The sequence below is a fragment of the Pseudochaenichthys georgianus genome, chromosome 17 (assembly GCF_902827115.2).
Source record: "Pseudochaenichthys georgianus chromosome 17, fPseGeo1.2, whole genome shotgun sequence".
NCBI classification, from domain to species: domain Eukaryota; kingdom Metazoa; phylum Chordata; class Actinopteri; order Perciformes; family Channichthyidae; genus Pseudochaenichthys; species Pseudochaenichthys georgianus.
The window spans coordinates 7,479,140-7,504,990 of NC_047519.1; the positions used below are offsets into that span (position 1 = coordinate 7,479,140).

The following is a 25,851-nucleotide window of genomic DNA, read 5'->3' on the forward strand; positions in this document are numbered from 1 at the left end:
ACTTCACTGATTTATCATGTTCTCAAGAGTATTTACAAAAGTACTGTGCTAAAGTACTATTTTGAGGTACTTTACTTGAGTATTTCCAAATATTCCTCCTTTATACTTCTACTTTCTATATTTTGTAGTCAAATATACTTTTACATTTAAAAACACAAATAACTCGGCTTTATAAGTATCTTAAGTTGACTTTTTATTGACAAACTACAAAATGCCTTATATGTATTTATTAGTGATAAAAACAATGATATAATTATAATGTAAAAACAATACTGTGAAATAGGCATACTGCATACAGAGTACTTTTTGTAAGTACATTTAGCTTACAATACCTTAGATAACATATTCAATTTAATTTTCAAATACGACAGTCTTAAAATACTCCTTTACGATCTTCTGAATACTTACAGTTGCATTAATTTGCACTGATTATTATGAACTGCTGCATGTAAATGAAGTACGTGAATACATATGAATACTTCCTCTGAAATATAGTGAAATAAATGTGTTGCCAAAGAAACAACACATTTGGAAATGTAATGAAAGACAAGCTGACTACATGGAGGTTGTATTATGTGCTGATGATGCTGGTGTGCTGCGTTACTCCCCACAGGAAAAGTATCGCACTGGATACCTCCATTGTTATGAACCAGTTCCGTGCGGCGACGCCTTCACTGAGGTGAGTTTCCTAAAGCTGACCGTGAAGACGCAGTATCGTTTTCTCATGTATACATGACTTGTCCTTTCTGTGACCTGCATATTATATAAATGATTTCCCACTTCCATCTCAGTTCATCAATCGTCCCGAAACATACTCAACACCTAATCCAGGACACTTCAGAATAAAAACTTTTTAATATCTTCATCTCATTTGCAGATGAGAACAACATATATACATACATACAACATATATAAAACAAAGGGATCCAACACAAGTCCACCACAAACTGCATCCATAAAGTCTAATCAAGGCGTCTCCAAACAACATCTTTTCTATTCTTTGGCCAGTGTATTTATGTGAGATGTGTTTATTTCCTGTAGCCCCCTGACTGGTCTCTTTCTTCCGCACGCTCACCTTCCTGGAACATTGCATAAAGCCAGTCTTTGTGTTTGATGGAAAGCCTCCCAGGGAGAAGAGCGCTGTTGTAAGTGACACCTATACTAAACATATCCATAACAATGCAGTGAAAGTGAATTCAACGGGCCAGCTAACACCTGAAGTATGATACAGATGGCTCCCAGTCGCGCTAATCGAAAGTCCGCTTTTCCCTGCAGCTTGAGAAGCGCGCTGAAGCTGCTGGTTGGAAGTCACCCAACCGAACAGGCACAGGTACATCTGCACAGAGTGATGACCAAATGCACAGGGGCCAGTCGCACACACACCTTAAGTATCATTTTTAAAGGGGCCCTATGATGCTTTTTTCCTGTTCATATTTGTATTCTGTGTCTCCACTGGGACATGTCTCCATGCTTTAATGTTCAGAAAGCTCTTTCTTTGTCTCATACCGCCTGTGCTGCAGCAGCTCTTTTCACCCTCTGTCTGAAACCAGAGCCCAGTCTGCTGTGATTGGTTATCTGGCTGCCTCTGTGATTGGTCAACCACTTAAAGAAAGGCCCTTTTATGTTTTTGGGGGATTTCCCTTTCCTGCAGTGTGTTGTTTAGGTTTGTGTGCATGTAAATGATCCCAAAGTTCACTCCATTTCTCTCCCACACATCCGCCTGAAACAACTTCATTGGACTCCTTTGTTTAATTCTGCGACATCATAGTGATGTCCCTACATCACACTCTCACTTCTATTGGCTAGTGCTCCGACACATTGTACCTGATAGGCCAAGGGGCGGGACATCACTAAGCGGTTTGACCAATCACAACAGAGCGTGCCAGCTCGGGGCTGAAAAGAGGTGCTGCCAGCACAGGCAGTATGAGAGAGATAAAGAGCTTTCTGAACATTAAAGCACGCAGACACGTCCCAGTAGAGACACTACATGCTGATAGGAACCTGAACATGAGCAGAATAGGCCCCTTTTAATAGTGAATTTCTGTGCAACTAGTTTCAACTTTTAGGAAACCGTAACACAGATTTTAAAGAAAATATTAAGTTAAGGTGGTTTCAGACTTATTGTAGAAGACATTATGTTCTGTAGAACTATAACTGGGAATATCATTTTAATGTTGATTATTTTCAAGTGAACCTTGACTGTTCTGTGATGTAGCCTCAGCCCAGACCAGAGACTGTCTCCAGCTGCTGAAGCTTCTGGGTGTTCCTGTCATCCAGGTCAAGGCTCAATGTATTCCTTCAAATCCCATGTGTCTCTTCCCTGGCTTTCCTCAGTACATGTTTTTAGTGTTTTGTATCTCCCCGTCTGGTGCTGCAGGCCTCCGGGAGATGCTGAGGCGCTGTGTGCCAAGCTGGTGAGAGATGGGACTGTGGATGCCGTGGCATCAGAGGACATGGACACTCTGCCGTTTGGAGCCAATATTCTCATTCGACAGCTCAACGCCAAGAAGGACAGGTCAGAACTGAGCAATGTGTGTTGTTTCGTGATTGATTTGAATGGCGTTTCTTAAGTTTAACCATTTTTGTTTGTTTTATTTACATTTCTGATGGTCATGTTCCAAAGTATTCCCTAGTTTTTTTTACGTTGTTGAATCCATCTTCCTTACATGGTTTGTATGCTCAGATGTATTTTCAGTAAAAGTACCCTATTCCTTTAAAGCTTTACCAGACAGGGGCAATATAAAAACGGCCAACTTAAAAAGATCCTACAAAAAAAATCAATATCAGTTTTTGATGGGGAGCTATATTCTTCTTCTTCCTTTTCTTCACAGTGACGTCATTGAATATTCTTTACCCAAGCTGTTAGAGAAACTCAAAATGACCCAGGAGGAGGTGAGAGCATTACAGACATCATCGAAGTACAGAACATTAAGTGTGTCAATAAACCTTTCTCATTGAGCATCTTTTCCCTCCAACAGTTTGTCGACCTGTGTATTCTGCTGGGCTGTGACTACTGCGACAAGATAGCCGGTTGGGTCCAACAAGAGCGCTGTCTCTGATCCAGAAGCAACCGTACTATTGAGAACGTGGTTTTGCACGTCAACAGAAAGGTAACAGCTGGACAACCAGTGGTCATAGTATCCTTCTGTACGTAGCTTCACAACACAGTGTAAGGTCTGCTACGATATCTTCTTTCAGACCCATCCTGTGCCACATTTCTGGGAGTACAAAGAAGCTCGGAAGATATTCCTGGATGCAGCACACTCGGTAGCTCCTGAACTCACCTGGACGGAGCCAGATGAAGAATCCTTGGTTAGACTTCTCTGCCACGTCAAATACTTTAAGTACGTATACTTATTTTTACATGCTTTTCTGTCTCTTTCAAAGACAGTTATGACTGTATACATTTGTATGTGTTTCAGGGAGGAGAGAATCCGTCATCGCATGGAGAAGTTCCGTCAGACACGGGGAAGGAAGCGGGAGGAGAGGGAAAAAGAGAAGGCAGAGGGACAAGGCAAGCAGACTCGCATTGAGGACTTCTTTAGAGTTACCAGAAAGAGGGCGCAGGTGAGAGAAAGTAGAGCTTTTTTAAATTGTTTTAATGAATTGATTCAGAACTTGATTCATTGCAGTACATCTATTAAATTAAATTGAATTACTGAGGCCCAATTCTGCTTTTGGGGGTTTCCCTCTCCTGCAGTGTGTTATATAGGTTTTAGTGCATGTAAATGGTCTGCAAAGGCTAAAATCCACATCGTAACATGATATATAAGAGGCAGGAAATCTCTAAATGGTTGACCAATCACAACTGAGCCGGCCAACTAACCAATAAGAGCAGACTGGGCTCTGGTTTACATTAAAGCATGGACACATGTCACAGTAGAGGCAGTAGTTACAACTATGAACCTACAATTGAGCATAATAGGGCCCCCTTAAGGAGCAGGACCACTTCCACAGAGTCCACCATGTCGCACCAACATGTTTCTACATTAGCTTAAAACGTGCAACCCCTTATTTGAGAGAGATTTGTTTCTTTACGTTTTGACATGATGCAACTGTAGTTCTCTTTCAAGGTAGTGTGACTTAGTGTGATGTTTGATATGTTTGGATCAATCATGATTTCTACAAAAAAAAAATCACTTTTAATTTTCAGTAGTTCCAAATGTGGTTTGTTGATTAGTCTTAACAATTGTGTATTTTTCCCTCCAGCCTGTGGACGCTGCAAGCAGCAACGGAAAGAGACCCAAGACTAAGTAAGGCTGCCAACATCTCCTGCTTGCTGCTTCCACCGTCCAAGTTGGAAGACGTCTGCATTTCCTGATATTAGATACAACTCTGAAAAAAATGAAAGAGACAATCTGTTAATGTCTGGCATAAGACATTTTTTTAAACAAGCCATCATGCCTCCTTCTTGTTTTGATGACGATATCTAGCATCTTCACCATCCATAACAGTGACTAAATAATAATGTGTTTTGTATCATTTACATTAGGCTAATAATTGACACATTTCAACAGTTTTAGAGGCTTTACATGTTGAATCATGGTGTTACATTCAGAGAAGACTAGGTTTTTCCAAGTGCCTTCTAGTAACCCTCCACATTTTGAAGGAGCCAAAACAGGAGATTTGCAAGACTCTGTCTTTGTCTCTCCATGGGAGGACACTTCCCCCACTGACAATACAATAATCTGATCTGGTCCTAACAGCAGTGTCTGCAACAATGCAGTGCACTGAGCAGTTCTTCAGTGTATCCAGCAGTTTCCTGCAGAGCTACATAGAAAGCAGAGCAGGCGGTGTGGGCTATGAAAGGGAACAGTGTGATCACTGTTGGGGAGGCCTTCCCCCCCCCCCCACACTGGAGACAGCGGATGTCTCATCACTAGATATTCAATGAGCACCTGTTGTGTTCAGGGTGCCAAGGCTGAGACCAAGGCCTTGAATGTTAAAACATGCACACAAGTGGTAACATGTGCAAAAAGAGATGGTGAGATGCTGCAATATGAAAAAAGGGTACTTGTGGGTTATCTGTTTTTTTATTTAATTTTCCAATCCCAATCCTAATAAAAGTGCGTATTTAGAGAGTTTGAAAAAAACAATAAAAGTGGCGACAGATATCAAAATATACAAAATATGTATGTATTTGTTGTACAGTATACACTATCATGTTGGTATTTTTTAAGAAATTATAAAACTGCTGAAGGTATTTCTGCAGCTCATTTTGCGAAATTGTTATCTGTCTAATAAGTTATTTAGCTTTTGTTCTTCTTTTTTAGTTTGTTCTCTTGTGTTCTCACACATTTATTCTCAGGACACAATTTGAGCAGTACAATATAACTCATGCTTTAAGAAATGTGTCTTAAAAAACAATAAGAAATGTGTCTTAAAAAACAATAAAACACAATTGAAATAAATAACTGTCCCTTTTTATGTTTTGTTTTTTTAAAGGTGCCCTTATGTAATGGGAGTTTTGATATAAAGAAGATTTTTTACGTTTTTGACACCTCAATTACAACTTTTCAAGATCCAAGGCTTTTACTTCTACTCCTCTGGAAACCTTCCATATGTGGGACAATTAGTCTGTGAGCTGTTTTTATGAAAAGTGTGAATTCGCAGTATTTTTGTACAAAATGTTTCAATGTGTGTTTGTATTATCATTCCTGAATAGTGTTACTTTAAATTAGGCATTATTCCAAACCAACAGATGGCGCTTGTGCTTGTGAGGCCGATCTGTCTCCCACTTTTACCCCGAGTAGAAGAAGCAGTTTGTCAGTCGCCCAGTCTCTCGGCCAGACCTCTCGGAAAGGTGTCTGCCACGACCAGTCTCCCCTGAAGGCACCCGCACTGTCCCGGGTCCCTTGATCAAACTTCCCCTCCCCGGTGATATCAGACGGTTGTTTTCTACCATGGCGACGAGCGCGAAGCGAAAGCAGGAGGAGACTCATCTGAAGATGCTCCGGGAAATGACTAGCCTGCCCGCGAATAGGAAATGCTTCGACTGCGACCAGCGCGGCCCGACCTATGTCAACATGACAGTGGGCTCCTTCGTCTGTACCACCTGCTCCGGCATATTGTGAGTTTCTTTTTAGGGTAAACTAGCATCTTTTTCATTTTCAGTGTCCGACAGGGCACGGACAGGACGCCGCAGTCGGTCATGGGTTTGTCCCGGTCCGCAACTGACTTGGCGGTACCATTAGCTCGTTAGCTAGCGTTAACGTCAGGACAGGTAACGTCGCTTCGTTGAGTTGGGTTAGGGCAAATAGTGTTGTCATTTTTGTTTGTTTACAGTCTGCGATAACAAGTTGTGTTTTTCAGATATGTAGGCAGAGTGTGAGGGGGAGTTCTGTAACTTATCGCCAGGTTAGCACGTCCTATAGAGTCTATAGGACCCAACAGTCACATATTTGATCACCTTGTTCAAAAACAGCACGTCACAGAGAAACCTCCTCTAGTTAAACTCTAGCGGGACCCCCTGACGCACGCGCGCGCGCACACACACACACACACACACACACACACACACACACACACACACACACACACACACACACACACACACACACACACACACTATTCTAGGTAGATAAGAAGGAGCAGGGTGGGTCGCTCCCTTTGGGAAGTAGTTGACAGACTAACTAGGGCAGTGGTTCGTCCTGAGCTGCTGAGTCTGATGAAACACCGTCTTCTTCTTTCTTAGAAACTTTATGAAGTCATAACCAGGATTTATCCAATGTCTTGACTGCTTACTCCCACGTAGTTTCTACAGAGACCACCATGTCTGATTACCTTAGGCATGTCAGTAGCTGTTACATGTGTGTATCTCCTCAGTAAGATGTGTGTGTGTGATACTGTGAGTGAGTTAGGGCTGGGCTATATACATATATTTGGTGCTTTCACAAAATATTACAAAACTACACAAATCACATTTTTGATAAAACAACTACAACAGTCTGATAAGTTCAGTAATCACGAAAAGATACTTATGACATCAACAAGTGGATATCTATACGGTATACATATGAGCTAAGTCTTATAATATCACAATATTGATACAATAAAAGGCCCAGCACTAGTGTATGAGTATGTGTTGTATTCTGCCTGGCACGTAACAAATAGTATGAAACAAATTAACAATCAAGCTAAAAAGACCCTGACAAGATCATAGTGTGTGTTATTCCTTCAGTCTATGTGCCTCCACGATGAAACTATAAGCACAGTAACACATCAACAAGGAAAGATTACATCTGCCAACAGTTACAGTCTTGAATTTAAGTGGATGGGACTGTATTTGAGCATTGCTGTCTTTCATTATTCTTCGTCAGAAGAAAAAAAGCTCCGTCAAGTTGCAGTGGACAGAAATGTTCAAATCCTGCCATAAATTCAGTTTGGATGGAAGTTAGACTTGACCACACCAGGGGCCTATGCTACGAAGCTGGTTCAACCTAACCTGGATATGTTTGAGTTAGCCGGTTGGCCTAATCCAAAACATACACGCTCTCGCTAAACGGTCCTACGACGCTGGTTATCAAGTGGATCGCTCAAGCCAGCCGTGTCCTATCTAGTTAGTTAGTTCACATGAAAGGGGTGGTATTTGGAGCATTCGACCAATCACAAACACGGAGAAGCGTACTGAGATCGCAGCGTCATACTTCCTGAATGAAAAGTCTTTAATACTAGTCAAAAATGAAGAAGTTAAACTTTAAACATTCATGACTTAAACACTTTATCCAGGATCAAAGCCACATAGCTGCACCTGCAAGGTGAATACAGCTGGTAAAAGAAAAAGTGTTTGAATGCGTACATTAACAGGTTTATGATATCACTGCCCCGTCTAAGACACGATCTGACTTTAATTACATTTGACTCAAGTGTTTCGTCAACTTAATGTGTTGCTTAAAATAATACTTCTGCATACAGTATGTGACGCTGTGAGTGTTGCACGGCCAGATACGGCTCAGCTGACTCAGATATGGAAACATATGATACATTATGATGTGATATGAATTAGAGATGTCCCGATCCGATCACGTGATCGGGGATCGGAGCCGATCACGTGATTTTCAAAAAATCGGGGATCGGGATTATTATTATTTTTTTATAAAATATTTTTATTTTATTTAATGTTACAAAACAAAAATGACCATGTTCACGTCTTAAAGTCATCCTGAGGACTTAGTTTTGGTTTAAAATTACACAACATCATGTATGTGTTGCTTTCTTTGGGCTTGTTTTCATAGACCTGGTTGCTTATTTCTCTGAAATCTGGCAACAGAGTGGGCGCAGTGTCTAATAGTAGCAGTAAGCTAACGAGAGGCTACGTTCAGCTGGTGACTCGGGAGTCGGGACGGAGAAAATATCAGGAGTTTGGAAGTATTATAAAATTGAAAGCGAAGGCAGTGTAACAGCCAGATGCAATGTTTGCAAGGCGGAGGTTCCGCGTGGTGGAAAGAACAGAGCTACGTTCAACGCGAGCAATCTAATGCGCTACCTGAGAAACAAACACCAACAACAACACGGCGAGTACACAGCGGCCACTCGGGTAACGGCACTGAAACAACCGACACTTTCAGAGACTTTTAAAAGGAAAGAGAAACTGCCCCAGAACAGTGAAAAGGCCAACACAATAACAGCCAAGATAGCTGAATTCATCGCGTTGGATGACCAGCCGTTATCTGTTACCTTTTTTTTCTCTTAATGCATTGCATAAAGATCGGATCAGGAAGAATCGGTATCGGCAGATTGTCAAAATCAAATGATCGGAATCGGATCGGGAGCAAAAAAAGGTGATCGGGACATCCCTAATATGAATGATAATGGGACACATCGACGTCTGCACTCACAGTGCCGCGGACTGTACGTAATGTTACTTTGATCCGGTTACTTATGTTGTGGCAGATATTTAAGTAAGCTTTCTTAACACTAATGTTATAATAGTCAGATTGCTCTGAAGAGGTGATATTCTATTAATGTTCACGTTCACACAGTCGGTGATTTTTGACGGCCGTCTTTCCTGCAACGGAAGTTTAAACTGTATTTCCTTTCTCCTGTAATATGACTTGATAGCTTTAAACTCCGCACACTGAGCTCTGATTGGTCAGCAGGCGGTGCTTTTACTGAGTTGATCTCTTAGCCTGCATCCTAACCTGCTCCGGAGCAGGTTAGCCGCATAAGTTACCATGGAGATCTAGCCCGCTAAAAAGAGAACCAGTGTCGTAGGACCAGAAAGCCCGAGTTTTCCCTGAAGTTAGCTCGCTAAGCGAAAATCCTGCTTCGTAGTACAGGCCTCTGGTCCAGGACACTATCATTGTTGTTATTCAACCATTCCTGTTTAAGGTTGCATCAGGGTTTTCTCCAGGATGTGTCTTCCGTGTCTGACCCCCACAAGCTTTCCTTCCCAGAGCTGCATGATGCTGCCACCACAAGCCTTCTGGTTAAATGTGTATTGGACTCATCAGACCATAGAGCCCACATCCCTTATAGCCAACACTGACCTACATGTCAAGTTGTTTTTTCAACGGTTTTGTCTTTGTCAATTTGCCATCAAGCCGCAACTGGTGAAGCAATAGTTGTTGATCGCAATGTGTCTCCTATATTTGGTAAACAGCTCATCTGGGGTCACCTCGGGCTTTCTGCTGCCCATCATTACTGCCGTCTCCTTGCACAGACACACCCTCATTATTCACAGCTTATTAAAAAGATGATTCAAAATTCAAAGGCTTCATTGTTATAGGCAGAATGGCTCCAGTCAGTTTGGCAATTCATATTTTAAGTCCAAGGCTCCTCCAACAATGCAAAAATAAATTGGATGCAATATAATATAACACATGTTGTGCTATATAAACAAGCTAGGATTCAGTAATCTTGTAACAGTTTTGTTTGTTAATTATGCTCATTTTCAGATTCATACTTTTATTTATGTCTTTACTGTGACATGTTTCTATGTGCTGCAGCACCTCTTTTCACCCTCTGTCTGCTCTGATTGGTTAGCTGGCTGGTCAACTACTGAGAGATGCCCCGCCCTTTAGCCGTCATGTTCAATGTGTTGGAGTGCTAGCCAATACAAGAGTAACACAGTGATGTCACTATGTTACAGAAGTAAACACAGGAGTCCATTGCTTCACTATGTAGACATCAGTTTTAACTTTTTTGTTGTTACTTTTTTAAATTGTATACTAAGTTTTTTTTTCTTCTGTGGATCCATGTTTAAAAAAATATCAATATTACTTTCAGATATTATTTAATGTTTCAAAACAATGAAGCATGAATAAGAGTATTTGGGTTTAAAGGTTCTACTGACACTCATAATGTATATTCAGTTTGGATGGAAGTCAGACTTGCATCCTAAACAAAGATTTATTTGAAGATTTTCAGTCTGGCTTTAGAACACATCATAGCACAGAGACAGCTCTGGTTGAAGTCACAAATGACATTCTCATAGCCTCAGACAAAGGTCTTGTCTCTATTCTTGTTTTGCTCGATCTCAGTGCTGCATTTGACACTATCGACCATGAAGTCCTATTGCAAAGACTAGAGCACTTAGTTGGCATACAGGGAACTGCTTTAGGCTGGTTTAGGTCCGATCTATCTGAACGCTCTCAGTTTGTGTGTGTCAACGATGAATCTTCCATGCAAACCAAAGTTAGCCATGGAGTGCCACAGGGTTCAGTGCTCGGACCTATTTTGTTCACATTATATATGCTTCCGTTAGGCAATATTATAAGGAATCACTCTACATTTCCATTTTTATGCGGATGATACTCAACTATATTTATCCATCAAGCCTGATGAATCCAATCATCTAAATACAATTCAAGACTGCCTCAACGACTTAAAAACGTGGATGACCTTAAACTTTTTGATGTTAAACATGGCCCAAACTGAAGTTATTGTACTCGGCCGAAATACTCTACGAAACAAACCATCTAAAGATATACTAACTTTGGATGGCATTAATTTGGCCTCCAGTGAGACTGTAAGGAATCTTGGTGTTATATTTGATCAGGATTTATCCTTTAACACTCACATAAAATTTATCTCAAGGACCGCCTACTTCCATCTACGTAACATAGCAAAAATCAGGCATATCTTGCCTCAAAACGATGCAGAGAAACTAGTCCATGCATTTGTTACTTCAAGGCTGGATTATTGTAACTCTTTATTATCAGGGAGTACCAAGAAGTCAGTCAAGTCGCTTCAGCTGATTCAAAATGCTGCAGCTCGTGTACTAACCAGAGTTAGGAAAAGGGACCACATTACTCCTGTTCTGGCTGCCTTACACTGGCTCCCTATAGAACACAGGATAGAATTTAAAATTCTTCTTCTCGCCTACAAAGCCCTTAATGGGCAGGCGCCATCTTACCTTAAAGAACTCATTATACCCTACTGTCCTACTAGGGCATTGCGTTCCACGAATGCAGGGTTGTTGGTTGTTCCTAGAATCTCTAAAAGTACAATGGGAGCCAGAGCCTTTTCTTATCAAGCTCCACATTTGTGGAATCAGCTTCCAGTTTGTGTTCGGGCGGCAGACACCCTATCCGTTTTTAAGAGTGCGCTTAAGACCTTCCTTTTTGATAAAGCTTATAGTTAGGGCTGATTAGATTCAGCCCCTAGTTTTGCTGCTATAGGTTTAGATTGTCGGGGGAAGCCTTACTTCTTCCTTCTCTCTGTCTGTACCTGTGTACTCTCATGTTCCGATTAACCCAGCTTCCCCCAAATTTCTTTTTGGTGTCTATATACACTGGGATCCTGAGTCGTGATTTGAGTCCGGGATTTCGAGTCATGGCTGAACCTGTCTCTGTGGTCCTGCCTGACTCTCATCATACTACTTCCCTGATGGCTCCCACAGGATTGTTGACATCCTCGTGGATTCATCCTCTTATTATACACACATGCATTTCCAAACATTTGGTCTACCTATGTTGTAAATATGTTATCTCTTCGATTTACACACGGCATCTATTGCACGTCTGTCCGTCCTGGGAGAGGGATCCCTCCTCTGTTGCTCTCCCTGAGGTTTCTCCCATGTTTCCCTTCAAACTGCGGGTTTTCTCTGGAAGTGTTTCCTTGTACGATGTGAGGGTCTGAGGACAGAGGGTGTCGTATTGTCATACTGATATTCTGTACACACTGTGAAGACCACTGAGACAAATGTAACATTTGTGATATTGGGCTATATAAATAAACATTGATTGATTGATATTGTTATCATGGTATTGGCTACACTTATGGCTCTGCCATTTCTATTAAGGTTTAGGTCATTTCTAATTGAAATCAATCGATTAAATATCGCAAATATTTATGAATTAACTCTTTTAACAGACTCCTTTTTCATTGCCAGTAGACGTATGTTTTTCTATTTTTTTTTCTTCTGGTGAGTCATGGTTGACGTCAAGGACATGACGGTAACTCATTTTATTAGTTTTATATTGATGTTGGGAAATCATATTTACCATAACATCTCTTGAGATTAAAACCAAAACTGTAAGGTATTTCATAAAGTGTGTCACTTGCTAACGTGTGTCACTTTTCTTAGGTATTTTGTCAAATGTTCATACTGGGATTCAGTTACCATGCCCAAAACATTAGGTCCAACATGTCAGAAGAAAATATGTCAATGCATGTGTGGTTGTTTTTCTCCTGTCCCATGAACAGCATCAGGTTGCATCCTGCTCTCTTGTTCCTAAGCTAACATGTAGCTCCTCACCCACAGACGAGGACTGAATCCCCCACACAGAGTGAAGTCGATCTCTATGACCACGTTCACACATCAGGAAATCGAGTTCCTACAGAAACACAGCAATGAGGTACCGTGCACATTTTACAACTAGTGACTCAGCATATTTCACAATGTTTTGCAGTCATTCTGGAGCATCTTGGCATTCTTCTGAACCCTGCTTAGTCAACTTTATTGGCATTCCTCTCTCCCCACTTTTTTCTCCCGTTTCTCGTCATCCCCTCCCCCCTTCCCTTTATTTTCTCTCACCTCTCTTCCCGGCTTTGCCACCACCCCCACCCCAATCCTTTCCTTTACCTCCCACTCTCCTCATTCCTCTGCCCCCCACCCCCCAAAAGGTCTGTAAACACATCTGGTTGGGCCTCTATGACGACAGGACATTAGTTGTTCCAGATTTCCGAGAGCCACAGAAAGTAAAAGAGTTCCTTCAAGAAAAATATGAAAAGAAAAGATGGTAACATACACTCATTGTTTTTTTTATTGTTTGTTTGATGTGTTTTGGGAAGAGAATAACTTGTTTTTTATGATGCACTAAATGTAATGAAATAAAGGAATAATTCATACTTATAAGTGCATGCAACTGCTTTTAAAAATATATTTTAAAAGGTAGTAAATGCTAAATAAAGTGCTTAAAATTCAAAAGTTCTGCGGGGCATTCAGTATTGCTGACTTGCTGTCATGCAAGTTTAAACGCTGCCTCTGCCATAAAGTTATGGATGTGTTTTAGTTGGACAGCATGCTCTTCATTATCCAGGACATTCTTTGCGTACGTGTCACTTTCCTCTTTAACTGTAGTGTTGGTGGAAAGAGCACATTTTAAACCCTGGGAGGAAGTTCCCTTTTGTACTAGCCTTTATCGCAACGCAATCAAACGAATAACTACCCATTTTGTTGTCTTCACGTAGTTATACGATTAGTTAAAAAGCTGCTTCTGTATTTAACTTAAATAAAAGACAAAAACAATCCTCTACATTTGTGTTGGTTTTGTTCTCTGGATGCGTAGGTATGTCCCTCCAGACCAGGCGAGGGCAGTAGCCAGTGTGCAGGCCTCTGTGTCCGGCTCTTCAGCCAGCAGCACTGGCAGCACCCCCGAAGTGCAGCCCCTCAAGACCCTGCAGCTCAACAAGACCCCTCTGCGCCAGGTAACAGAAATACACTGAGTGCGAACTCACACAGAATAACATGACTTGTGCAGCCGCTAAACATGCTGGACAAATTCAACTTAAACACTTGCTCAAAGCTAGCTTTTGTATTTTGAAACGTTACTATCGGTATTCATTCCCAGGACGAATGACTCGGCAGTAGTCACGGTATTTATCGGCTCCAGCACCGATTAGCTTCACCTGTGTGGCCATGATAATGTGCGTCCTTACTCCTGTCGAATGTTTGTGATGCGTCTTGAAGGGAAATGATCATTTATAAACATTTAGAGGTAACAATTATTGTGCTCTGCTCAAATCCAACAAACAGTAGTTTCACCTGGCGTTGTAAAACACACCTCAATAAAACTCCACAGAGCAAAATCATGCAAAAATATCTTCGTTATTTTTTAAAAGTTTAACCAATCATCAACTCTGGTTTGAGAGTTTGAAAGAGAGACTGAACTTGTCACTGATGTAAAATAGTAGTAACCACTCTTGTGTTCTAACCATGCGTTCTGGCAATCAGGAAATAGTCAATCACTTATTTTCCCATTTAAAAAAAAAAAAGAAAATGTTCAATCCTGTTCAATTTGGTCGGGGCTTAATTCTGAAAGCACCTGCAAAGGGTGAGATGTACCACTTACTGTCCTGCCGAGCAAAGAGCGTCTCTGTGATCCTGTACCAATTGTAAATATTTCAAAAATAGGGAATTTGCCCATTAAGTCAAAAATACGCCCCCTTCTATGTAAATGAGCCTTATTTCAAAAACTGCCCGACTGCACTAATAGTCACACGCAGTTACTGTAAGGTCATTTCATAAACAAAGCTCCACCTATGAATAAACAAAGTATTTTCTTCCTTAATCCTGCACTTTCATTTGATCCTTTTGCTTATTTTCCTATATGTTCGTCTCTTAGTTTGGGAGGTTTGAATGAAAGTAGTAATTCTTCCAAGACCTCTGCCTCAGGCTGACATTTACCCCCATACTCGATGCACATCTGCCCTACCTTGCCACATGGATTGGACCTTGACACTGGGCAGATAGCGGCTGCGAATGATGCAAAATTCTCGTTGCAATCTGCGGCTGCAATACATTCTTTGTGAATACAAGGCCCAATAAGAAACCTCGATGATGTGCTGGAATTTGGTTGGAGAAAGGTTGTAACTTCTACTTCTTTTGGCTGCTGCTCAGTCTCCGGGGCGAGGTCGTTCCCAGGCTCTCATCGCTGCTCAGGAGAAGAAGTTTGACCTCCTCGCCGACCTGGGAGGAGACATCTTCGCTGCTCCATCCACTCAAACTTCCAGCTCTCCCAACTTTGCCAACTTTGCACATTTCCCAAGCCACTCGGGTAAGAAGGCTCTCTCAAAGGCACCACACAGATCAATACGGAAACATAGTCGTGTTTAGCGTTCGTTTTGTTGTCACTCCATGCATTTACTTCCCTGCCATTGTTTTTAAGTTCCACATTCATCACGTGTTCATGTCTCCTTGTGCACGGCTGCAGCACCTCAGGGTCATTCAGACACCAACTTTGCCAACTTTGATGCATTTGGAAACACTGCAATTCCATCCCATCTGAGCACGTCACCCCCCCCAAAGTCCTTTTCATCAGGTACCCCCACCATTGTCTTTCCTCCACCCTGTCCACACATCCTCATCTCAGTATTTTTCATAATTATGTCTGGTGGTCACCGGTGAGTCCTTTCTGTGTCAAGCATGTGCTCTATAGATGCTAAGAACATGTGATGGTCATCAATACTGTTACACATTTGATGTAAGCATATTTGCAGATTTCTTATGACATTTTAAGCTTGTCTTTAGTTAGTCATTTTGGAAACACTAATACATCCTTCCAATTATTATTTTTTTTTTATTTGGTCTTAAAGGAGACACCCAATTAGCATTTAGCATAAAGCTGTTACAAAATATCACACTTTTCCTGAATACTTTGGCTAATTCTTTGTTTTTATTATTTGACCTTTTGTATGTATGCATGCCACACGTCTTTGAATATCTCACCATCTTTTTATCTCACCAAAATGTGTCATAGGCGGAGGTGTGCCAATTCTGTCAATGTCTAGTGCCGTCCCCATCCAGATAGGCGGCAGCAGCCGAGAGGACCGCTACGCTGCTCTGGCTGAGCTGGACAACGAGCTCAGCTCCTCTGTGAACTCAGGCAGCAGCGTGCCAGGGTGAGAGAGACACACACACACACACACACACACACACACACACACACACACACACACACACACACACACACACACACACACACACACACACACACACACACACACACACACACACACACACACACACACACACACACACACACACACACACACACACACACACACACACACACACACACACACACACACACACACACACACACACACACACACACACACACATTGCAATAGCACTGCTAATACATGTGCACCAGTAGCTGTTCATGTCCTACACAGGCTGCCTCTGCATAATTATAATAACTATGTATATGGCACCTTCCCAATCAGACATCACAAAGGGCTTTGGCAGACCAATCAAAAGCACTATATATATAACAATAGAACAACAACAGAAAGCAGAACAATAGGGCCAGACAAAAGCAAAACAGTATAAGGTCAAATTATAACAAGAAGATAAAGGTTAATAAGTTGGTAAACAGATGAAAATGAAAAATAAAAAGTTTCAATAAATATAAAATGAACAAATAAAATACAAAAGAAAAAGCATTAAAAGAAAAATCGCATAAAGCAAGTCTATAAAATGGGTTTCAAGAAAGGAGTTAACTGATTCTGCGTCAGTTTGTGAGAGCATCTGTTTAATAAGAATTTATTCTATTTTATATTCTATCGTGTTATTTTATTATATTCTTGTTATTTTATTATATCTTTTAGCACTGTCATTCATGTTTGTTGTTCTGAAGAGCCTCCGGAGACAAATGTGTTTTGTGATATTGGGCTATATAAATAATCTTTGATTGTTTGCAATCAAATGTAAATTGCAATCCTGAGTGTCTTCACACATCAAACAAGAGAGGATCCCAAAGGGAAGGACGCAGAACTGGGCTGAATAACTTGGACACTTGGATAAATACAGTTCAATCCAGACAAACTCTATAAGAAGGACCTGCACAGCTAAAGTGTTTGCAATTCAAAACAGAATACAAAAAAACAGCAGTAACTCAGAATTAGTTTTAAAGTTTAATTTAGTGCTAACTGCATGTGTCGAACGAAAGTAAAGACATTTCATCTGATCTTTGTCCTTACAGGAATTTATTTGGACCTGTTCTTGGTTCATCGCCAGCGCAGAATCCACCTGTGTTACCCAGCATGCAGCCTGGCTTCGGAAGTGGTAAATAGTTGTTACGACTACATTGATGCATTAAAAATGAAATACCGGTTCAGAGCTGTACATTTCCCACATCGCTTGAACGCTAAGTTCCTCCTGCATTTCCTCCAGGCGTCCCATCCACTAACCCCTTTGTTGCTGCAGCCGTCGGCCCGGAGATGGCCACCAACCCTTTCCAGGCCAATGGCAGAGCTCCAGCTGCAGGTGTGTGTGCATATAAACTGTAGCTTATTTACTCATGTTTCAATTACACATTTGTGCTAATGACATGTAGCCCAGTTACATTGCCAAGTAGCTTTGTGGAATGTACTCCTCCTCGTTGTGTTTGGTGTGCTGCGCCTTTGTGTACACACATACTTTGTCTCCTAGCCTCCTTTGGCACCGCCTCTATGAGCATGCCCGCCGGCTTTGGGAATGTGTCTTCCTATTGCCTCCCGACCAGTTTCAGCGGAAACTTCCAGCAGCAGTTCCCTGGCCAGGCTCCCATCCCTTACTCTCAACCGGGGGCTTACCACCCTCAGTCTAATGGTTAGTGGCCTCCCACAATCCCTCTGTCCTCTAACCCCTGTGCCCTGTGCAGTACCTGCTGTCAGTGAAAGGTTGCATTTAGGGTACAAAGCTTTAGGGTTCTGCGCAGGACAAGAAACTCAATGCACTTATCTGACATCACTCATAAAGCTTTGTTCACACCTGAATGCAATCTGGCACACTGGGCTTGGCTCTATTTTGTTTCCCCTTCTACAGCCTTACTCCCTTAGAACCTTTAAAAATGTACTCATTATGCATAAAACTCAAATATTATATTATTGTTACACATTGTTACACAGGTCCAGCATTGAGTTCAGGGCTTAGGGCATTCCATACGTCAACTAAAAGTGCTGACTCGTTTCTGACTAAAAGGCTCAGGTAGTAATTATTATAAGTGTATGACAACATTATCGAAAGGACCCAACAGGAGATAACATTTCTCTTAACCTTTTGCTTTATTCAGGCTGCTTGCTATTGTTCCTATCTGCTTGTTAATGTTTGCATCCATATCTTGCTCAAGGAGAAGTCTTGCAATCACATTGTCGATATCAGCTGAGTATTAAGTCACTAAAAACATCGGCTCTCTCCAACAAGTTACCCATCACATTAAAGAACGCAGCAGATCAAGCGAAAATAATCCTTTCCATAATGTTGTGTTGTCAGACTTTTAGAATAACACTTCGACACTGTCATTGGCACACACAAAAAACCTTTTAGTGGACATTGACATGTGGTTGCCCCACGCGATTATATTGCAGCCCATTATCAGCTTTTGGCTGTAGCTTTCCTGCTCAATAACACTTAAAGGGTCCAGGTTGAAAAATACTTAAGTTCCCCTTTAACTGCTTGAGAGCGACCGCTTGCCCTGTTGTAAATCCCTTTCCCTGTATCCCCCTCTAGGGCCTGCATTCCCAGTCTACGGTCGGAACAAGCCCTCCATGTCGCACTTTGGGCAGCCCATGGCTGGCCCTGGCATGTCCTATAACCCTTTCATGGTGAGCATGCTTTGCCTTTTGTTCTCCCAACTTTTTGAATTAAAGGGGCCCTATTATGCTTATTTTCAGGTTTATATTTGTATTGTGTGCTTCAAGTTTGACATGTTTCCATGCTTTAATGCTCAAAAAGTCATACTGCCAAATTTCATTTGAATTGTTTCAGAATGTTCTCTGTCTCTGATTTCAGGCGGGTGCTCCAGCAGGGGCCTTCCCTTCGGGGGGTTCAACCAACCCTTTCCTGTAGCACAACACTTACCTTTGCCACCAGAGGGCAGCATGCAGCACACATTCAACGCACCATTCCGTCATGCATTAGTAGCAGTACCATTCTATTTTTAAAGACTTCCATTTTTTGTTCATAAAAAAAAAAGTTTACAACACTATGAAGGAGTACAAAGGACTATATTGAAGACTAAGGGACTGTTATGGGGAAATGTACTGTTTGGATTATATACAATACAGTATATGCTTCTTATGTTTTGTTTATGACTGTAAGCTCTGTGCATATCATTTGTAATCACAATTAAGTACATGTTATGTATGACAAGGACTGAGTTACCATTGGTAAGTATACACATGCCTTATGGAAAGAAATACCTCACTACAATCTCCATAGGTACGGGTATATACTTTAAGACAATTAACAAGTTTCCATCCAAATCCATGATGATGCAGGTATTTTATTTCAAAAGGGATTTTATTTTGTTACAATTGCAAAATGTGAGAAATGTTCTTTATTAAAGGTGGGGTAGGTAATTCACTTCAGAAACACTTTTTGTTATATTCCATGGAATGCTCTTAACATCCCGATAGCAATGAATATATTAAATGCTTTGACAATAACATTTACATAAAAGTCATCTGTGGAAGCCGTGGTGCTGTAAAAAGCACGACCAATCATCTGAGCCGGCCCGGCTAAGATAACTGGATGGCCTACCTGCCTGTCAGCCTTCCATCTGTGCACAAACTTATCTCGTGCCCTCATTGGTGATGTGTGTTGGAGGAGGGGCTCTGTAAGGAAGTCTGAAGGAAGGGACAGATTTTTTTCGGCTGCGTACTTTCAAATTCTAGCGCACTCGAGCTGGGTTCTCCATTCTTACCTACCCTACCTTTAACTTACAAGTTGCCTATGACTCAAAGCATCAAAGCTTACGTCTTTTTAAACTAGTGTAACATCCCAAGCAGGAGGATGCGATTCAGCTTTCATTGTTTTATTAATTTTGCCAGTATCTGCGAAAAAAAGGTTGTGGCTCTTTTTTTGGTTTGAAACCAAGAGGCCACCATAGATTTGGAACTGGAGAGGCATGTCTACCAGAACACAAACAAAGGGAAGACACAAGAAGTGCAGGCTTTGAAATGACTTTGTATATCCTGTTACCCTACCTATTCTCTAAATGTTGGTAAAACTGTTAAATATACTCTTATTTAATCTCCTTCTTTCAGATATTCACTATATTTTATGAATATGTTAAAGACAAACGGAAAGACTGTTAAGAAAGCTTCAGGGTTGAGAAACAAGTGGTGTAGTTTTTCACATGGTTGCGGGTGACATGTCCACTCGATGACAGGTTAACCAGAAAAAATGTGCAACCTTTTAAAACTAAAAATATGTATGAACAGTTTTATCACTACACTCCCTTGATATCTGTCTTCTTCTTTGCCTTCAGAAGAACAGAATGAGGAGGAATGTTGCTCTCCCCTCAGTTTGCTTTAAATTAGGCAGAGGAAATAACTGATGTAGGAATTACTTCATTACTTGATCAGCCTGGGACTCTGGCGTACTAGTTTCTCAATTGTGCCACCAATGACTAACAATGAATTTGACAATGTGTTTCTTGTCTTTGCAAGAATAGGTTAGTAAATGTGTACATATATATGTATAAATAAATTAAAAGATTTTTAACTACAATGTCGACTTTGTGTAACTATATATTGTGATTATTCATTCAGACAGGTGACTAAACACTGTCTTTGTGAGGTGTATACATTCTCATCTGAAATTATTTGGGACTAATACGACAGCTGTGTGAGTAGTCCTGTCCCTGTGAAGGTTGTAATAGGAATGTTCTTGCGAAAGCTAATATCCTATCCATTTAATACCTTTCAATGAAGATTGAATATTAGAAAGGTGTCTCCATTTAAACAAACAAAAGCTAAGCCCCCAAAGTAGACATGGTTGAATAAACACTAGGTATACCCTACTGTTATCCTTTAGTAAGGAATAATTCATTGCAGAGCTGTTGTATTAGGCCAGGGGTGTCAAACTCAATTTCATCCCAGGCCACATCAGCATTATGGTTGCACTCAAAAGGGCCGGTTGTAACTTTAAGACTATATAAATATAGTTTGGGATTGTGGGAAACGGTATTTCGATCTCTCTGTCTGGAAATTATCCGACTGAACAAAACGTGATCCGTCTCTTAAATGTGTGTCAACCACAGACCTTATTTCGAGCTATTTTCCTAAATCCTATGGAGAAATTGCATTGCTTTTTTGTCATAGGAACCCATGCGCAGCTTACTCCCGGGGTTTAGGATGCGTCACTGTGGCACTCTATGTGAGACATGTAGTTTATGGGCAACGTGCTTCTGTAAAGCGGAATGTAACCGTAATAAACGTATTAGGCCTATATTCTTTCCAAGCTCTTGCGGGCCACATACAATGGAAGTCGCGGGCCGGATTTGGCTCACGGGCCTTGAGTTTGACACCCCTGTTTAGACTCAAAGCAAAGTGTAGAACTGAGTTTTGTGCATTGGGGTGTATATTTTGTATTATCATATCGAGCAACCATTCCCTGTTAACCGTTGTCTTGCATACGTTCTTCTGTATGTCATTTTCTTTAGTTTAAAACGTGCTAAATGCTAACTTTGTTCACATTTAGCTTCTTGCTTGGACCTTGTCATGCGTTTAGCTCTCCACCTGAGAAAGCAGTTACCATGACAACACAGAGAGTTTGACATGGCGTCCCTGCTAACAGACCCGTTGTTTGAGAAGTCCGGACGCGGTCCACCACCAAACAAGAACTTTTATCATTTTGCTATCACCAAGTCAGGTGTAAGTAGCTATGGATATTATATAATTATAATTACTCTACTGCATTGCTAGAATGAACTAATGTTAAAGTTGTATTAACGGTAACGTTAGCTAGCTAAACCTGCTGTAACCACAGGAACTTTGCCTCACGTGCACGCAAGCTGCAGAGCAGTTGAATGCTATTTATGCTTCTAATGTTAAATAGCTACTTTTTAACTTGGATATGTTTGCTGATTAAATCGTTTAAACAACGTCTGGATAGAATAACCGTAGTAAGACCATTGGTGGAAAAAGTACTCAGATGCTCAACTTGAGTAAAAGTACTAATACCACATTTTAATCATACTCCATTACAAATACATATCCTGAGTTCAAAATGTTACTTAAGTAAATGTACAGAAGTATGATCAGCTAAATGTACTCAAGTATCAAAAGTAAAAATACTTAATATACAGTATGTACAATACTACACATTTGAGAAAGGGTTATAAACACAACATGTTACCAAGTAAAAACTACTTGTGTAATAGTTAGACACGTATGTCCGCCTAAAGACTAGGCTATGATAAGACAAAATGCAAACTAAAACCTTAAAATGGAAAAATAATACAGAATCAAAGGTCAGTATAGAAAACAAGACAGATAATGCTAATATTTGTTTTGGAATATCTCATATCGAAGGCATTTAATAAACTGCATATTTGGGGATAAGTTAGATATACAATTTGTTATTAGTTCAAATATTAAACGTGCACCTCGTAGTTTCTGAGATTCAGCGACATTTCTATCATATTTAGCCATTGGGCACATGGGCCTGCTGTTTATTTCTATTTATGGAACAGTAGTCATGTGCTGGAAGACTAAATATCTAAATATAGCATGATAAGAAATACTCACTTTTCAGCCAACTGTTTGACCTATTTTCAAAATGTCTCCAGATATGCCCAGAGAACGACATTTATTACCACTATGGATGTACTGTGTACATAGGTTAGTCTGTTTTACAGTTCCCTTTTCTTTTCTTTTTAGATGTAAATAACAGTATTATATTGTTGAGGGTATAATACCTTGAGGAAAGCTGTATTTTTTACATTACATTACATTGCATTTAGCTGACGCTTTTATCCAAAGCGACTTACAATAAGTGCGTTCGACCAACATAATACAACCTTGAAGAAAACAGAATCATATAAGTACATCAGGTTTCATAGAGCAAAAAACATTTCAAGTGCTACTCAACTGGCAAGCCAGTCCTTTAGAGCTTGATGTGAAAATATTTAACAGCAAAGATCCTTTGAACGGTCACTCCCAGGTGATATGGAGATGGTGGAAGATATCTCCCAGAATTGTGGACAGATACTCCAAACCCGGGGAGGTGAAGGAGTCTCACCAGGACTTCTTAGATGACACTGTGCTCCAGAGTAAGAGCTTTATTATTTACCTTTTTATCATGTGGTCAGAAAGCATAATAGTGCTTTAGGTATTCATAGCTTCATGTACAGATTGTGGCTTCTCTCCAGGTGAGATCAGTATGGTTTTTGGTCGTCGAATCTTGCAGTACACCAAGGCGCTGTGCCAAGACCATTACGACTATCTGGAGCGCCTGTCTGACTCCATACTGCTGCGGATAATAAATGATCTAGAACTGGAGGACGTTGGTCAGCTTAGACGAACGTCACACAGGTTCAGGGAGGTGAGTTCCAGAGACACAGAAAGACAGATGTGCAACAAGAAAACTATCCTGAGATTAGAAACATTAACTCTGTTATTTAAGGTTTCATCACTGCACATTTTATCTTTGATACATTGTTAAAACAAACTAAACGGTTATTAAATCAGAAGTAATATTAGATTCCTATTTTTTTTATAAATGTGTAATTAAATCAATGCAAATGGCTGAGTTTTACTTGTGCTCCTCAGCTATGTGGCTCAGAGAAGTTTTGGGAGCAGGCGGTGCATCGTCGCTGCAACACAGTGTCCCCTGAAGTAGCATCTCTGGCTCTGGAGGTGGGCTGGCGCAGCGTCTTCTTCACCAGCAAGCTGCAGCTGCAGAAACTGATCAGCCGCAGGAGGCTGAAGGCAGAGGAGCCACCAGAAGGACAGCTCTCTGACCCAGATATAAAGGCAGAGGAGTCTCCGGGTGACAGCTCAGAGATAGACCAGGCATCAGGATCTGAGAAGGAATCTCCCCCTGGCATTATCCCAAAACTAAGCCTTGGCACTGATCCTGGAGCTGGCTTTGACCACAGCTTCTACTGTGATGTTGACTCTGAGTCAGATCTAGAGCTGGCTCCGACTCCAGCCAACTGTTTGAGGAAACAGGAAAACCCTGTGTGGAAACAACTGAGGCAGAACAACAGCAGAGGAGACTTCCGTGCAGAGCCAGATAAGCCATGAACCTCCTCAGTCGGTTGTGTATTGATGAATGAAATATTATATTCTTAATCTTAATATTTGTCAAATATAAATGTTTTTTAAATATTTGATATGATTATTAAGATCCTCTCAGGATATTTGGGGATATACCCATGTGCCATGATTCTTCAGGACTATTGTAGATGATACTCATTATTCATTGTAATAACATTGTACTACGTAGTAAATGTCATATAAAGGTAATATTCAAAATGCCATTTCGTTGTCTCAGGCGTTTCATTCCTGAATTCATTTGAAGTAAAAACCTCATATTTCTGGCAGCTATCTGATGACACTCGACACAAACATGGTAAAAAGGATTATCTTTTTTAAATTATGGATGCTTTTTCACTTATCAATAAGATACTAAATACGTGATCATAGGTATGGCATACTTCTTGAGTGAGTTTTTGGGGAACCTTGGCAGTTTCTTCCTCGCTGCAGTCCGCCCCTGAAAAATGTCTATGCACACGTTATTATTATTAATATAATAATACAAATAATAATAAAAACAAAATTAATTATTATTTTGTATATATGAAGACAATATATGGTATGCAAGAGAAGAATGTATGTATGTATGTATGAAGACAATATATGTATGCAAGAGAAGAATGCATGTAATGTGTGAGAGAAAAGAAACGGAAGGCAGGTAATTATCGCGCTGTGATTGGCTCAGAAGGTCGAGCGGTGCGGGCTCATGTTCAGAACTTCTGATTCAAATCAACATGATGGAGGGAGATGAATTCGTGCATCTTCGGACCATTTGTTTTTCTTTATTAAAAAATAAACGGAAGAGCGTCTGCGAGGCGTTTTTGCTTTTTACCTTACTAAATGGTCTAATGGTCATTGGAGCGAGGGGCGCGAAACTTGCGGAAGTGATTTCAAAACAAAAGCACTCGTTTGCTTGGAACGGTGATAATATTATAACAAGGGGAAACAAGGTGAATTTAGCGATCACAACGAAAACGGCCAAGACACACATTGAGCCCAGAAAATGAATGTTATTAAGGGCTGTAAATATAATAAGCCTATGTCTAAAATGGACAACATTGTTAGGAGATTTAAACTATACAGCGATTCTGCACTGCGGTCACTCAGCCGCCTCTCCAGTTTGTTTTTCAAATCAGCTGCTCTTCATTTTTCTTTTACAAATATTTGTTACCAAAAGTTCTTAATAAAACTGACACGGTTGGACTCGGTATTATTTTGACTGCTACCAACAATAAAATGAATTACTTTTACTGTGTACTTTTTTAGTAATCCTCTGTCAAAGTCCCCTCCTGAGTACACTGGATGTTTTTCTGCTATCTTTGATGAGTGGACCATTTACCATTAGTTCTTAATGATATTGATACTGCTGGACTCAGTAGTGTTGTTGTTGAAATCCTCTGTCAAAGTCCCCTCCTGAGAACAAAATCAAGCCACTTCTGCTAAGTTTGATGAGGGAAAAAAACATGTTTTTTCCATTAGTTATTCGTGAGATTGATCCTGTTGGACTCAGTACTAGTGAAACTACTCCCACAAGTACTATGAAGTACTTTTACTGTGTACTTTTCTAGTAATCCTCTGTCAAAGTCCCCTCCTGAGCAGGGTCGGCTCTAGAACAAATCGAATGGGGGGGCAATCATTTACCAAGGGGGGGCACAC

General features: G+C 40.7%; 2 protein-coding genes and 1 pseudogene across 5 annotated transcripts; all 3 read left to right on the forward strand.

The window, feature by feature from the left end:
- The first annotated feature begins 581 nt into the window (after window positions 1-581).
- Window positions 582-5,408, forward strand: LOC117462154 (probable flap endonuclease 1 homolog; annotated as a pseudogene).
- Window positions 5,409-5,750: 342 nt separating this feature from the next.
- Window positions 5,751-20,662, forward strand: agfg1b (ArfGAP with FG repeats 1b). 3 transcript variants are annotated; one of them, XM_034105442.2, is made up of 12 exons: window positions 5,751-6,070; window positions 12,707-12,800; window positions 13,069-13,184; window positions 13,734-13,872; window positions 15,065-15,221; window positions 15,378-15,485; window positions 15,924-16,065; window positions 17,151-17,233; window positions 17,342-17,434; window positions 17,600-17,758; window positions 18,659-18,753; window positions 18,941-20,662. In XM_034105442.2, exons 1-12 carry the CDS (start codon window positions 5,904-5,906, stop codon window positions 18,995-18,997), a joined length of 1,410 nt encoding a protein of 469 aa, XP_033961333.1. In that variant the 5' UTR covers window positions 5,751-5,903; the 3' UTR covers window positions 18,998-20,662. The 3 variants fall into 3 exon arrangements, with proteins under 3 accessions (XP_033961333.1, XP_033961334.1, XP_033961335.1); XM_034105443.2 differs by having other exon boundaries at window positions 17,375-17,434; XM_034105444.2 differs by lacking the exon at window positions 15,378-15,485.
- A 992-nt stretch (window positions 20,663-21,654) lies between these two features.
- fbxo36b (F-box protein 36b) lies at window positions 21,655-24,419 on the forward strand. 2 transcript variants are annotated; one of them, XM_034104987.2, is made up of 4 exons: window positions 21,655-21,807; window positions 23,099-23,207; window positions 23,289-23,479; window positions 23,707-24,419. In XM_034104987.2, the coding sequence occupies exons 1-4, from the start codon at window positions 21,712-21,714 to the stop codon at window positions 24,181-24,183; spliced, it is 873 nt and encodes a 290-aa protein (XP_033960878.1). In that variant the 5' UTR covers window positions 21,655-21,711; the 3' UTR covers window positions 24,184-24,419. The 2 variants fall into 2 exon arrangements, with proteins under 2 accessions (XP_033960878.1, XP_033960879.1); XM_034104988.1 differs by having other exon boundaries at window positions 21,676-21,807; window positions 23,307-23,479.
- The last annotated feature ends 1,432 nt before the right edge of the window (window positions 24,420-25,851 follow it).